Source organism: Globicephala melas, chromosome 11, assembly GCF_963455315.2.
Source record: "Globicephala melas chromosome 11, mGloMel1.2, whole genome shotgun sequence".
Taxonomy (NCBI): Eukaryota; Metazoa; Chordata; class Mammalia; order Artiodactyla; family Delphinidae; genus Globicephala; species Globicephala melas.
The window spans coordinates 69,292,409-69,304,719 of NC_083324.2; the positions used below are offsets into that span (position 1 = coordinate 69,292,409).

At 52.6% G+C, this 12,311-nt stretch overlaps 1 protein-coding gene across 2 annotated transcripts in view; it reads right to left on the minus strand.

Moving 5' to 3' along the window:
* LRFN2 (leucine rich repeat and fibronectin type III domain containing 2) overlaps positions 1 to 12,050 on the minus strand; it is a 176,774-nt gene extending 164,724 nt beyond the window's left edge. For both annotated transcript variants that reach the window (XM_030871118.2, XM_060308399.1), the window contains exon 1: positions 11,584 to 12,050. Coding sequence is in view for 1 of the 2 variants with exons in the window: in XM_060308399.1 (XP_060164382.1) it covers positions 11,584 to 11,599 (16 nt within the window). In the remaining variant the exon portion in view is untranslated. The remainder of the gene's footprint in view (positions 1 to 11,583) is intronic.
* Positions 12,051 to 12,311: the final 261 nt, after the last annotated feature.

Below are 12,311 nucleotides of genomic sequence, written 5' to 3' on the forward strand. Positions count from 1 at the left end.
AGGAATCCCCTCAGACCCAAACAGGGTCAGTTGGTCAACTTAGACCCAGAGCAAATCCCACCGCTATTCTGAGTTTCAGTTTTCACATCAGCACAAAGGGAGGTAATACCTACTTTGCAAAGGTAGTAGGGGAACGAAATGGGAGAATGCATGTAAATTACGCCAGACGCTGCAGCACCACATAGATGTTCACTCATTTCATACTCACCACGACCCCAGGGAGGCAATGCTCAGCAGGGGTCCCCCAGGGAGGGAAGAGGCTGCACCCAGCAGAAGACATGGGGCCCACAGGCACCGCCAGCTCCTCCTCTGATGCCTGCTGACCTGCTGGGCCCCTGGGAGCCAGGCTCAGCTCCAAGCAGCTTTGCCTGTGATTAGAGCTTAAACCCCACTCTAGGGGCATGTCCAGCTGCCACGAGGTCCCCCAAGCCTTTCCCTTGGGTGAAGGAAAACTATTCTAGAAATTGAAGGTGTACAAGAATAAGAAAGACTCTCGTATACCAGGAAGCCATCCCACCTCTATCCCTACCCTCCCACCCCTACTACCTGTCACGGCATGTGACAGATTGAATCTGTAGATAAGAGTGTGGGCTCAGGAGCCGGGCTTCCTGGGTTCACATGCAAGCTCTGCCCTCTTACTTGCTGTGTGACCTCAGGCAAGCAACTTAACTTCTCTGGGCCTTTTTCCTCACCTGTAAAATGAACTAATAAGTACCCACCCCACAGAACTAACGTGGGGATAAAATGAGTACAAAAAGCTTACATTAGAACAGCGCTGGGACCATTATAAGCATTCAATACCCAGTAGCTATTATTCTGATGGTATACTATAATATAATTCAATCCAACATGACCTGGTCATTCCATTAGCCTCTTTGAGCCCATTTCCTCACCTTTAAATGGAGACAACTCTGCTTGCCCTACTTCCTCACTGTCATGGGATCCAAAGTAGATAAACATGGCTGTGAGTCGAGTTTTAAAAACCATCAAGCGCTGTATATGTGAGAGGGATGAAAATAATGCATACTCTAATAAACATAAGGTAATAGAAACACAGTACTACGGGGTAACATGACACAATGTAAGATAATGCTCTGCATTAAAAACTGAATTGAGAGAGAGACAGGACAGATGGAGAAAGAGGAGGAGAGGCAGAGAAAGGCCAAGCGAGACAGGGACAGCGAGTGAGGTCTGAACTTCAAGAGCAGGGAATTGTTGCTGTACTGTAATTTAAAAACCAATATACAGTAAATATCAGCCCGGCGCCACAGAGCAGCAGCGTGGCAGGGTGGCCCGACCCGAGATAACTCACACCCCAAGCTGGGCCAGCCACCAGCGCCCTGCCGGCCTGCCCTGTAACTCACGTGCCATTGCTCTCTCCCCCTGCCTGGGGCCACTTGTACCTGCAGGGCCTCCCATTACGTGCCATATTCACTCGGCCCGAGATTTACGGAACAGACTGATCTCAAAGTCCCGGAAATGAGCTTGGAGCCCAGACCCCGCCCCTCGAGAGAGGAGGTGTGGGATGGGGCTCGGCTTCCAAGCAGCCTGGCTTTGTGCTAGGAGTGGCCCGGAGGTCCAGGCCCCAGTTAGCTCCCATCCCAGCTCTCCTCCTGTGGCTCCACCACCTCCCTGACTCCTGTCCCCTCCCTGTGGTTACACACCCCCACCTCCATCATCACCCCATGTCACACTGACTCCGTAATCCCCTCCTGGACCCGATGCCCCCAGTTCCTGAAACCCTGCCCCCCAGCATTCCTCTGGATCTGCACTCTTCTGTGTCCTGGCCCAAGGCCCATATTTTTGCCCCAGATGCTTTTCCAGCTTCTGCAAACCAAAAAAGCCAGGAGGTCCCTCTTCCCACCACCAGAATCAGCCCTGGGGAATGGGTGTTTGGGGATGGGCAGGAATCATGGCCCAGGGAGATATTTCTTTCTGGCCTTGTCTCCACATAGAGACCAGGCTGAATCAGGTGCCTCCTTCCCTGACAGAAGGTTCCCCAATCCAGGTTCCACACCCACCTCCTTAGGGCCCCCAGCACCTTCCCGCCCCCACCCCCAACCAGGGCATGCACAACGGTTTCAGAAGGACCCAAAGCAACATGTTCTGTGGCCCTGCCACTAACTCCCATCCCCTGAGATACCGTGTCGCGCTTTCCCCCGTGACGTGCCCTGTAGATCCAGCCTAGGCACGCTGACCTGGAACATTCCATGAACGCCCTCCCACACTGTGGCGTATTTCTCCAATGATCCGACCCCGACATGAATGAGGCCCACGTGGGAGGTCCAGTCCCGAACTCATTAGCCATGTTCACCCAACCCCTCCTCCACAAAATTCCCCCAACCCCTCAGCTGAACACAGTGTAGTTGTAAGGTGTAATAAGAACCCAACTGGACCGGGAACCACTTAGTGACCTCTAAGTGCCTCAGTTTCCTCTCATGTATAATGGGTATAATCATAACATCTGTCCTTCCTGCCTGCCTGGTAGGATTGTCCCAAGGGTCCAATGAGATCATGTGGAGAGTATTGTGAAATTCCCCAAGGCGCTATACGATTTAGGGGGTGGTTGTTGGAAAGGACCATCCGTTAAGCCGGTCCACGGTCATTCCTCTCCTCGCTTAGGAAAATGCCACTGGTCTATCTACCACGAAAAATAACAGCACCCATTACACAGCGTTCACCATGTGCCAGCCGTTGCTCCCGGCACCTCGCTTACAGCAATTCACTGAATTCTCCTAACAACCCTATGCCATGGGTACCATTATTATCCCCATTTTGCAGATGAGGAAAGCAAGGCAGAGAGAGAGTAATCTGCTCACATGACCAGGAAAAGAGAACACAGTATAAGCCCTAGGAATGAGGGTCCAGTGCACACACACTCCCTACAATAAGAAGGATCTGCATCCACGTATTTCAGTGCCTAACCTTCCTGGTTAATGTGCATGTTTCTCTCCTCCATCCTCCTCTTAGACCTAAACTTCCCAAGGACAAAAAGCAGGCCTTTCCCCATCCGAGGAAGGTTTCTCAAGAGTAAGGAGCCTACCTTGCTCACTTGCGACCTCTCTGTGCCAGCAGCCCCCTGCCCAGATTATTGCCCATCTAAGGCCTGGGAAACCGTCCTGCCCCCAGTGTGACGGCCCTCATGTGACATGTGCTTAGAAGCTGTGACTAGACAGAGGGGCTGGGATTTATGTCCATTCTAGACTCTCCTCTTAGTTCCCCTTCTCCCAGCTCAGCCCCCGTGACGCACGTTACCAGGCCAGGAGGAAGATTAAGCGGTTCCTTTAGGGTCAGCTGCCCCTAAACTGGGACCACAACCCCCAAATCTCTTCATCCAGTCAGTTTGCATTTGGGTGAGATGGTAAGATGTCAGCTAAGTAGTGGGGCAGGGAGGGAACTGGGAAAGCAGCTTGAGAGTGCATTTCTTAAGTGGTCCTCATCACCCTTCCACCACCACCATCACCACCACTACATCATGTAGCTAATTGTGTGTGAGCTTTAGCTGAGTCCTGAGCAAACACACACACACACACACGCACGCACGCACACACACACACGCATGCGAATGCAGGTGAGGGAAGGCACTAGAAACAAGCCAGAGGTGGGTATCCCCACCCCAACTCCCACCTCCACCAAGTCCTGGAGTCCACAGGCAGGGCTGGAAAAAATACAGGAGTAGAAATCAAATGATCGCTGTGGTGGAGGGCCGTGTGCACACACAGACCGGAGAGATGATTCATCTTTGTAGCAACTGGCCTGCGGGGTGGTGCACAGTAGGCGCTCAATAAATGCTTGTTGAATTAAACTGAATTGGTGAGGACTGCTGACCAGCTAGTCACGAAAGAGTTGGATGAAGGACCATGGGCTTGATCACCAAATCCTAAACACACAGGCTCTCCCGACTTGAAAGCTTGATGGGGTGGAGGGAACACTTTAGAACAAGTAAAAGGACACCTCACTCCCACACTGGCAGCAAAGTACAGAACTTACGGCCTCAAGAGGTGGAGTGGACTGAGACCATGAAAATGGTGCCAGGAAATCGTGATGACCATGCTTTGATCCTTACCAAGCATCATGAAAAGTGGCCATGACAGGGCTTCCTCCGCCCTGTGAGGACAGAAACGGTCCAATCCTGTCCCGCACCTAGGTGGAGGCCTCGGTGGAAACGAGGCAGAATTGGGGCTGGAACGTCCGGGGGAGGGCTGACCTAGGGTGGAATTTCTCAACTGCAGGAGGTTTGCTGTGAATCAAAGCTCCTGAGAGCAGACCGAGAGCCAGGAAGGAATGATCACCAAACAGCCACACGAGTGCACACATGTCCCAGCAGAGAAGGACAGAGGGCTCCAGTGCGGCTCCACCACCTAGCGCGTGGATCCCTTGGTGAGTTCCAGACAAAGCTGAAAGAGAACTTATTCCAGGTTCCCCTGCACCCCAGTGAGTCCTCCAGGACCTGTTGCCTTGTGCTGTACGACGACCTCTAACCTTTTACCTCCTTGACTCCAAGTTGCCATCCATCCTCCCTGCCTTCTGCCCCAGGAGGATTTACCTGGGTATTATAGTGGCTTCATTACAGGGCAACACTGAATCAAAGGATCAACTTGCCCACCCAGGAATCTTAAATACCTTTTTACAATGACCAGGCCTCATCTTATGGCCCTTGTTGGGCATTTCCAGGAGCTCAGAAAGCCAAGCATGCCTTCACCTCCATTGCCATCACCCAGGAGGGGCTCCCACATCTCTTTCTCATCAGGTACTGAGACCCAAGCTGGAGCCTGAGCCCAGCTCACTCCCTAAGCTCCTCCAAGGCCTGCAGGCTGAGTGACTATATGTCACTCATTTGGGTGACCAGAGAGAGTCATGTAACAGCAAGACCTAGTTTACCACTAGTCTGAAGTAGCAACCTGCACAGACTCCCAATATTAGCTGGGGACCATAGTAAATCCCCACCCCCAGCTTATTTGACTAAAGCTGCCTTAACAGGAGAATAGACCAGGAAGGGTAACGAGGAAGGAGAGTGCTAGCTTTGGGGAAAAAGAGTAGAAAGTAAGTCTTAGGGAGGGGAGATGGGAGGACCAAATAGATTTTGCATCCCTGTGAAGTTTTATTAGAGACCTGAGTTAAGGCGAAAGGGAAGACCTCCCTGTGTTGGCCTAGACCGAAGTGGGGTGTTGAGGGGAGATGGCCCAGGAGGGAAATACAGAGGGAAAATGAGTTAAGAGAGACTCAGTGTTTTGCTTCCCATGCTGTGTCTGCTGTGAGTGAGTTAACGTATGGCGTGCACAGCTGGCCCCCCAGTACCCAGGACCCCCATAGATACCAAAATCCACGGATGTTCTAATCTCTTTATAAAACGGCACAGTATTTGCACCTAACCTATGCACATCCTCCCATATACTTTACAATCACCCCTAGATTACTTATAATACCTACGACAATGTGAATCATTATAAATCCTTGGTAAACAGTTGTCAACACGTGGCAAACTCAAGCTTGGCTGTTTGGAACTTTCTGAGATTTGTTTTTCTCTGAAAAATTTTGATTGAATCCCCAGATGCGGAATCCACAGATAAGGAGGGCTGACCGTCAATGCAGAGTTCTAAAGAGCCCAGCTTTGGGATTTTGCAGTCTCTCATGTTTCGGGGCTGCCCTGTTAATACAGGACTGCGGCAAGGAGACCGAGACCCCATGCAGACAACCCCAAGCAGGTTGACATAGTACAAGAGCTCAGTTTTGCTATTTAATCCAGCTTGACACAGTTTAACACCTAAGTCTTGTGTCTACGGTTCTAGTCTGTCTCCCGGGTTGGTCTGGTCCCCATTAGCCTTGGTTCTTGGGGATATTCAAGAAAGCAGACCCAGATCTGTCCGAATTACATGCCTGCTCAGAAGCAAGGCCATACACAGCCTCGCGCCTCCTCCACAGGACCTCCACACCTTCTACACAACTTGCAGCTACAAAGCAAGGAATCACCGGGAAAAAAATAAAGAGCGCGAGATCACAACACAGGTAGATAGCGTCATTGCTTAAACGTGCTCGGTGCACCAGCACGCAGCTTAACAAGCTGGCTTCTCGTGCCGTTTCCTTTGACCTTCTGTTCACAGACTAGCCTTGTATTCCAGGACCATGCCTCCAACCCTTCCCCTACCTCCCATCTTGATGAAATGGAGACGCCTATACAGGAGGTCTGGAGTGGGAGCCTGCTTCCAGGTGATGCTGCTGCTGCTATAGTTCATGGACCACGCTCTTGGCAGCGACACGCCAAGGTGAATCTGTCCTCACCGTCTCCTGGATTCTCCCTGCCTCACATCTACCTCTTCTTCTAATCCTAGTCCGTTAGCCCTAAAACCTGCATTCGCAATGGTGGCAACAGCGCCCCCAAGGGGACAAAACTTTGTTATTGGGAGGGGTGAGAAAGCGGCTTACTCTTTTTTTTTTTCATACAAAGCACAGCTGTACCTACAGTACATAAACAGATACACAGCATATCTGTGGTATTAAAATTTCATGGGCATGCAATTATAAAAAATTGTGTCTAAAAAGTTTCCTGCGAGAGGGCAATCCTGAAAGAAGGATTGAGAAATACTGGCTGAAGGCTAACGCCCTCCACCCTCTCTGGTGCCAAAGCTTCAATAATGGCACATGATTACAAAAGTGAATGATACATGTATCCGTGTGTCCCTTCCTAGCTGCCTGCCACCAATCCCTCCCAATTATCTGGACCAAAGACCCCTCTTCTGCAGGCTCTGCAGCATCCCTTTTCCCGGAAGGCACAGTGTCCATCTGCCTGGCCTGTTATCTTATTGGGGAATTCCGGTCCCACGTGAAACTGATACATTAAAGCCCACATGTAATGCCCTCATATCTGGGCATTATTGCCGTTGACACTTTAGTTGCTCAGTCTAAATTAGGAAGGGGTCACAATTAGGAAGGGGGTGAGTGCAAAAGGGCTTGCTCAGTGCAGGAAGCGCATTCACACAGGCCTGCCCTTATATCAATGTTGGAAAGTCAACATTTGCATCCTGACTTATCAGTAAAGAAACCAGGCCTCAGGGGCTCCCAACCCGTCACACATGATAGAGTCGGGTCTCCTGACTCACGGTCCAGCTCAGCCTACTGTCCCGGCTCCCATCCTGTCCAGGAGGACAATGCTGACTGTCTGATGGGAACTTTTAAAGAGTCGGGTGTGAGCGAGAAACGCAGGCAGGGACGCCCATGAGAACACTGAGCTCCTCAGGGCTCTGTGATGGAGGCTGTGAAGTCTCCTCCTCAGTCAGGCCAGGAGGACAGCGGGGCTTACAGACGTGCTGACCCATGGTACCTACTGAGCCTCGCTTTGGGACAGAGGCAGTACAGAGGAGTTAAGAGTGTGGGCTTTGAATTCACACAGACATGAGAATTGAGTGACAGCTCTGCCGCTTACTAGCTAACTGGCAGGCACCCAACTTCTCTGAACCTCGGTTTTCCCATCTGTAAAGTGGAGGTAACAACAGTGGCCATTTCACAGGATTGGGAGAATTCAATGAGATAATAATGTGAAGCTCTTAGCACTGTGCCTGGTGCATAATAAGCAAACAAGAAATTATTTGAAGGAGCTGGTCTTGATAGCCTAAGAAATTTCTCAGAGCATTCATTCTACTTGTTCAGTACCCCATGCCTGAAACTCCCCAAATTCCCAGTGACCTCTGAATTTACAAGAAGGCAAAATGTGCCTTCTATGGACTTCAGTGGGCTTTTGTTGTTCCTGAAGTCCTCACCTCCTCCAAGAAGCCATCCTGATTGCCCTCACCCTGAAGCATACTGGACATGGCTATTCTCCCAGGTCCCTATCTCCAGACCTGACTTCCTGCTCCCTGAATATACCTTTTCTTAGGCCTGCCCATGATGGTTAGACACCCTCTCCACTCCTGTTCCAGTGATTCATTAGTCAGATCCCACTTAAATACATGTCTGGGTTCGAGCCCCTCTTCCCGACTGGATGTGCCACCCAACTCCACAGACGGGACCCAGGTCCAATCACAGGCACTGCACAGACCCCAGCAGGAGCTGTGTCCACTCACTTAGCCTGGGCCTGACACCAGCCCTGTGCGGCCACTCTTGGGGCAACAAGAGGCAGAGGCAGAGAAGGAAAGGCGGGGGTTGGATTCTGGAAGATATTTCACACTCGAGCTTGAGGTAGCAAAGCGTGATAGATGACACTTGGAAAACACAGAGTCCGAGCATCCTGAGTAAATGTGCGTGGCTGTAAAACTCCAAAGCAAACAGGAGGGAGGGAGGGAAGCAGGTGCCACAGCCCCAGAGGTGAGATCTGCTTCTCGAATATCAATTCCTCAAGTTTTCTTGGAGGACTTCCTGGAGTCTTTTAATGATCAGCTTACATGGGATGGCATCAAACCCTCCTGGCAGTTACGTGGCAGGGGAGGCTGGGGACACTATCCTCCATGTCTCTGAGGGCCCCTCCCTCTCTCCAAACCTTCCGCCTCCACCCAAACACTCCTCCAGATCTACAAAGGAGTTTGGGGAGCACCGAGTCAAATATGGGGTCATACACATCTGCAAGGCATATACTATTATTTTCTGTCACCGGAGGAGAGAGCACAGAGGCTCCAGTGCTTAACCAACAAAGATGTGGCAGAGCCAGAATTTGAACCCAGGCCTTCCAAGTGTAGGTTCCATTCCATTACGGGCATACCTTGTTTCATCGTGCTGCATTTTATTGCCCTTCATAGATATTGTGCTTTTCACCCATTGAAGGTTTGTGGCAACCTTGCATCGAGCAAGTATATTGGCAACAGTATTTTTCCAACAGCATTCGTTCACTTCGTGTCTCCGTGTCACATTTTGGTAACTCTGCAGTATTTCAAACATTTTCATTTTTATTGTATTTGTTATGGTCATCTGTGATCAGTGATCTCTGATGTTACTACTATGACTTTCTGAAGGCTCAGAGGATGGTTACGAATTTTTAGCAATAAAGTATTTTTAAATTAAGGTATTACATTGGGTTTTTTTAAGATATAATGCTCTTGTACACTCAATAGACTACAATGTAATGTAAATATAAGTTTTATATGCACTGGGAAACCAAAAGATTCATGTCACTCACTGTATCGCGATACACGCTTTATTGCAGTGGTCCGGAACTGAACCTGCAATATCTCCAAGGTATGCCTGTATATGACAACTCTATCCCTTCAAATAAGTTGGACCCTAACACTCTAACTGCGCTCAAAATAAAATTGCAAAACACCCAGATGGTTCTTGCTTTTGTCCAGGGTCCCGTTCCCTTCGGCTGTCTCTGGGTGTTTTCTGCTCTATGTCTCTGCTCTCAGTCTAGAAGCCTCCCCCATCAGAATGGAAAGCCGCCAGACGCCAATATTGTACTCATCTCCACTTCAAGACAGGGGACTTTCTGAAAGAGAACTGCTCCACCCCACAGGCTAGAGAGACTTGACATTCCTGACACTTGGAGGCCAAACCCCCCCTGGATCTTTGATTTTACTTCAGGGCTGCAGCCAGGACACAAAAGCGATTTCCACTGTAGCCAGACCAGGGCTCGGGTGGCCAAAAGGCTGCCCTATTCTCCCAGTGGCCCCACCTACCTCGTCTGCATCTCCCACCCCTCCCACCCTCCATCTCCTCCTCAGTCTCGCCTCCTGGAAGCTCCCTGCTCACCCTCTCTCAGGCCACACTCCCCAGCTTCTCAGATTTCAGGGCCTGGGAAAAGAACTGGCATCTCATAGAAGCTGGGAGCCTGAGCCCCAGAGGAGGCAGCCAGGTACCCGGTCCAGCCCGACAGGGGATGGAGCTGGGAGCCCACCGCCCAGAGAAGCACCGCCAGAGGGTGAAACGGAAATGCCAAGTTGGCTGTTTGTACTCCCCAGGGCAAGGGCAGGGAGATAAGTAATTACATTCCCGGGCAGGAATTAGACCAGAAGCTCTAAACTGAGGGCTGGGCAGGGAGCCTGAACAGAAGCATGTGAGGAGACATAGGAGAGAGACGGAACTCCGCACCCCTAGCCAGAGTCAGAGGGAGAGACGACATTCCAGCGTCAGCCGAAGGACCCAGGCAGCTGGCGTGGTCTGCAGCTCCAAGTGCAGGCCCTCGTGAGCTCCCGAGTCCCCCCTGCAGGATCCTGATCCCCTTCAGCCCCCAAGGTACCCCACAAGCGAGTCCCGCAGCCAGCCGGGCTCCACTGCAAGCGGCTGGGCAGAGAGCAGCCCAGCACACGACCCCAAGATCTGTGCTCCCAGCCTCCCCACAATCTCCCCACCTGGGTCTCCCCACCGTGAGTTCCAAGCTGGCCCCCATCCACGTACAACAACCCGACAAGAACCTCTCAGTCTGGTCCCTGGGAACTTCACAGCGGGCAGCTCCCTGCCTCGCTTTGCTCCTCCCCAGCCACGGGGGGTCAATTTCCTGAAGCCGCCCCCTCCCCCAGCCCCACAAGACCAATCAGCCCATGCAGCCACAGAGGCCCCCCTCCCTGACACATGCATGCACACACGTACAATCACACGAACACGTACACACACTCCACAGTGGCGGGGCAGAGGGCCAGCATCTACCGTCATGCCTGTAACTCCTGCTCGGAGTGCGGGCTCTGGCGAGCGCCCTCTCCCCGAGGGCTTCTGACTGAGGACATCTCAGCAGGCACTTGGTGTTGGCCTGGCTCAGTCCCTTTGCGGTCTCTGCTCAGGTTCCCTCCTATTTCTCTTTCAGTTTCTGGCTTTCAGGGGCTCTGTCTCCCTCGAACTCGCTGCCTATGTCCTTTGTACGGGGGTGAAGGAAAGATGGGCAGGACACCTCCCCGTCGTCCCCTAGGGTCTGTGCAGAGCAAGGCACTGCCGGCCTCCAAGCAGCTGTCCACCGCTTTCCCTCCTCCCTGCCCAGGCCAACCTTAGAACCAGGGCAGGGCTGGGTGGGAGACAGACCTACCAGCTAGGCACGGCTAATGCCAGTTTCCATATTGCTTCATCATGCCATTCTGATGCCCCGAGCTGCACACGCACAGTCTCCCTGATCTCCCTGCCTTCTACCTGAAGACAGGACAGGGTCCCTGAGGTTGCCCTACCTGCCTGCCTGCCTAAACTGCAATGATTCCTTCCTTCCCTCCATCAGCACTGAGTCAACCTTCCACACCGGGCTCTACCCCACCCCACCCAGCCCATGGAGCGCAGGGAGCCCTGGCGTCCGACCCAGCCCCCAGCAATCGCTCTAGCCAGGCTTCGCATGTGGAGAGATGCAACAGAGTGGTCTGGTGGCAAAGTTCTCCTGCTGTTTCAACGTTTCCGTATACCTGCGGCTCCTGTCTCTCCCTCTTGCTCTCTGGCCTCACACTGACCCGCTCTCCCCGCTCCTCGCCCCCACTATCGGAAAAAAAAAAGGAAATAAAGAAAAGGAAACCTCCCGCGACAAGGATGGGCGAAAAGAGAAGAGGGTATTCGCATGACTGCCCAGGTGAGGGAGTCCTCCACTGAAAAAGAAAGGGATGCAAAGTTCCCGGCTCCCTCGGTGCTTTCAGCCCAGCGCCGAGCTCCCGCGGACACCCAGATCGCTGAGACGCAGCGGCGGCGACCACTCACCTGGGCGAGGCAGCATCTACCCCCGGCTGGGAGGCACCGAGGCCGGCTCCGCGGGGCGCCCGGGCTCCCTGGCTCGGCCACGCATCCTTCCCTGCCCAAGACCGGCTCGAGCTAAGCCCTCCGGCTCCGGCGAACGTAGGCAGATGGTGGCCTCGGACGTCCACGCGGGGAGAGCCCTGAGCGGTTTATTCAGTTATATCCACGGCATTTAGCAAGAAGAAGGGAGGAAAAAGCACAACTTGTTCTCTTCCAGATTTAAAAAAGCAAAAAAAAAAAAAAAAAAAAAACAGATAATCCCTCCCTAGGAGGACGCCGGTAGGATTTTCCAGATCGAAGAACCCCGGGCATCCCCAGGAACCTCAGGCATCTTGGAATGTGAGGCGTCTTCAAGTTCAGACGAGCCAGCCGGTTTGTGCGTGAGAGACAGAGAGACAGAGAGACAGTGACAGAGAGAGAGGGAGAGAGAGAGGGAGAGAGAGAGAGAGAGAGAGAGAGAGAGAGAGAGAGGGAGAGGGAGAGGGAGAGGGAGAGGGAGAGTGTGTGTCTCAGCGAGAACGAGCCAGGCACTCACACCCACACGCACACAAACACACTCCCCCCGCACGCCCCGCAAGCACACTGCCCCACACGCGCGCGCGCGCGCGCGCCCCCGTCACACACACACACACGCACGGCGATCGCAAGCATGGAGCCGGGAGGGAGCCGGACCGGCTGCCGCGGCCGCGCGA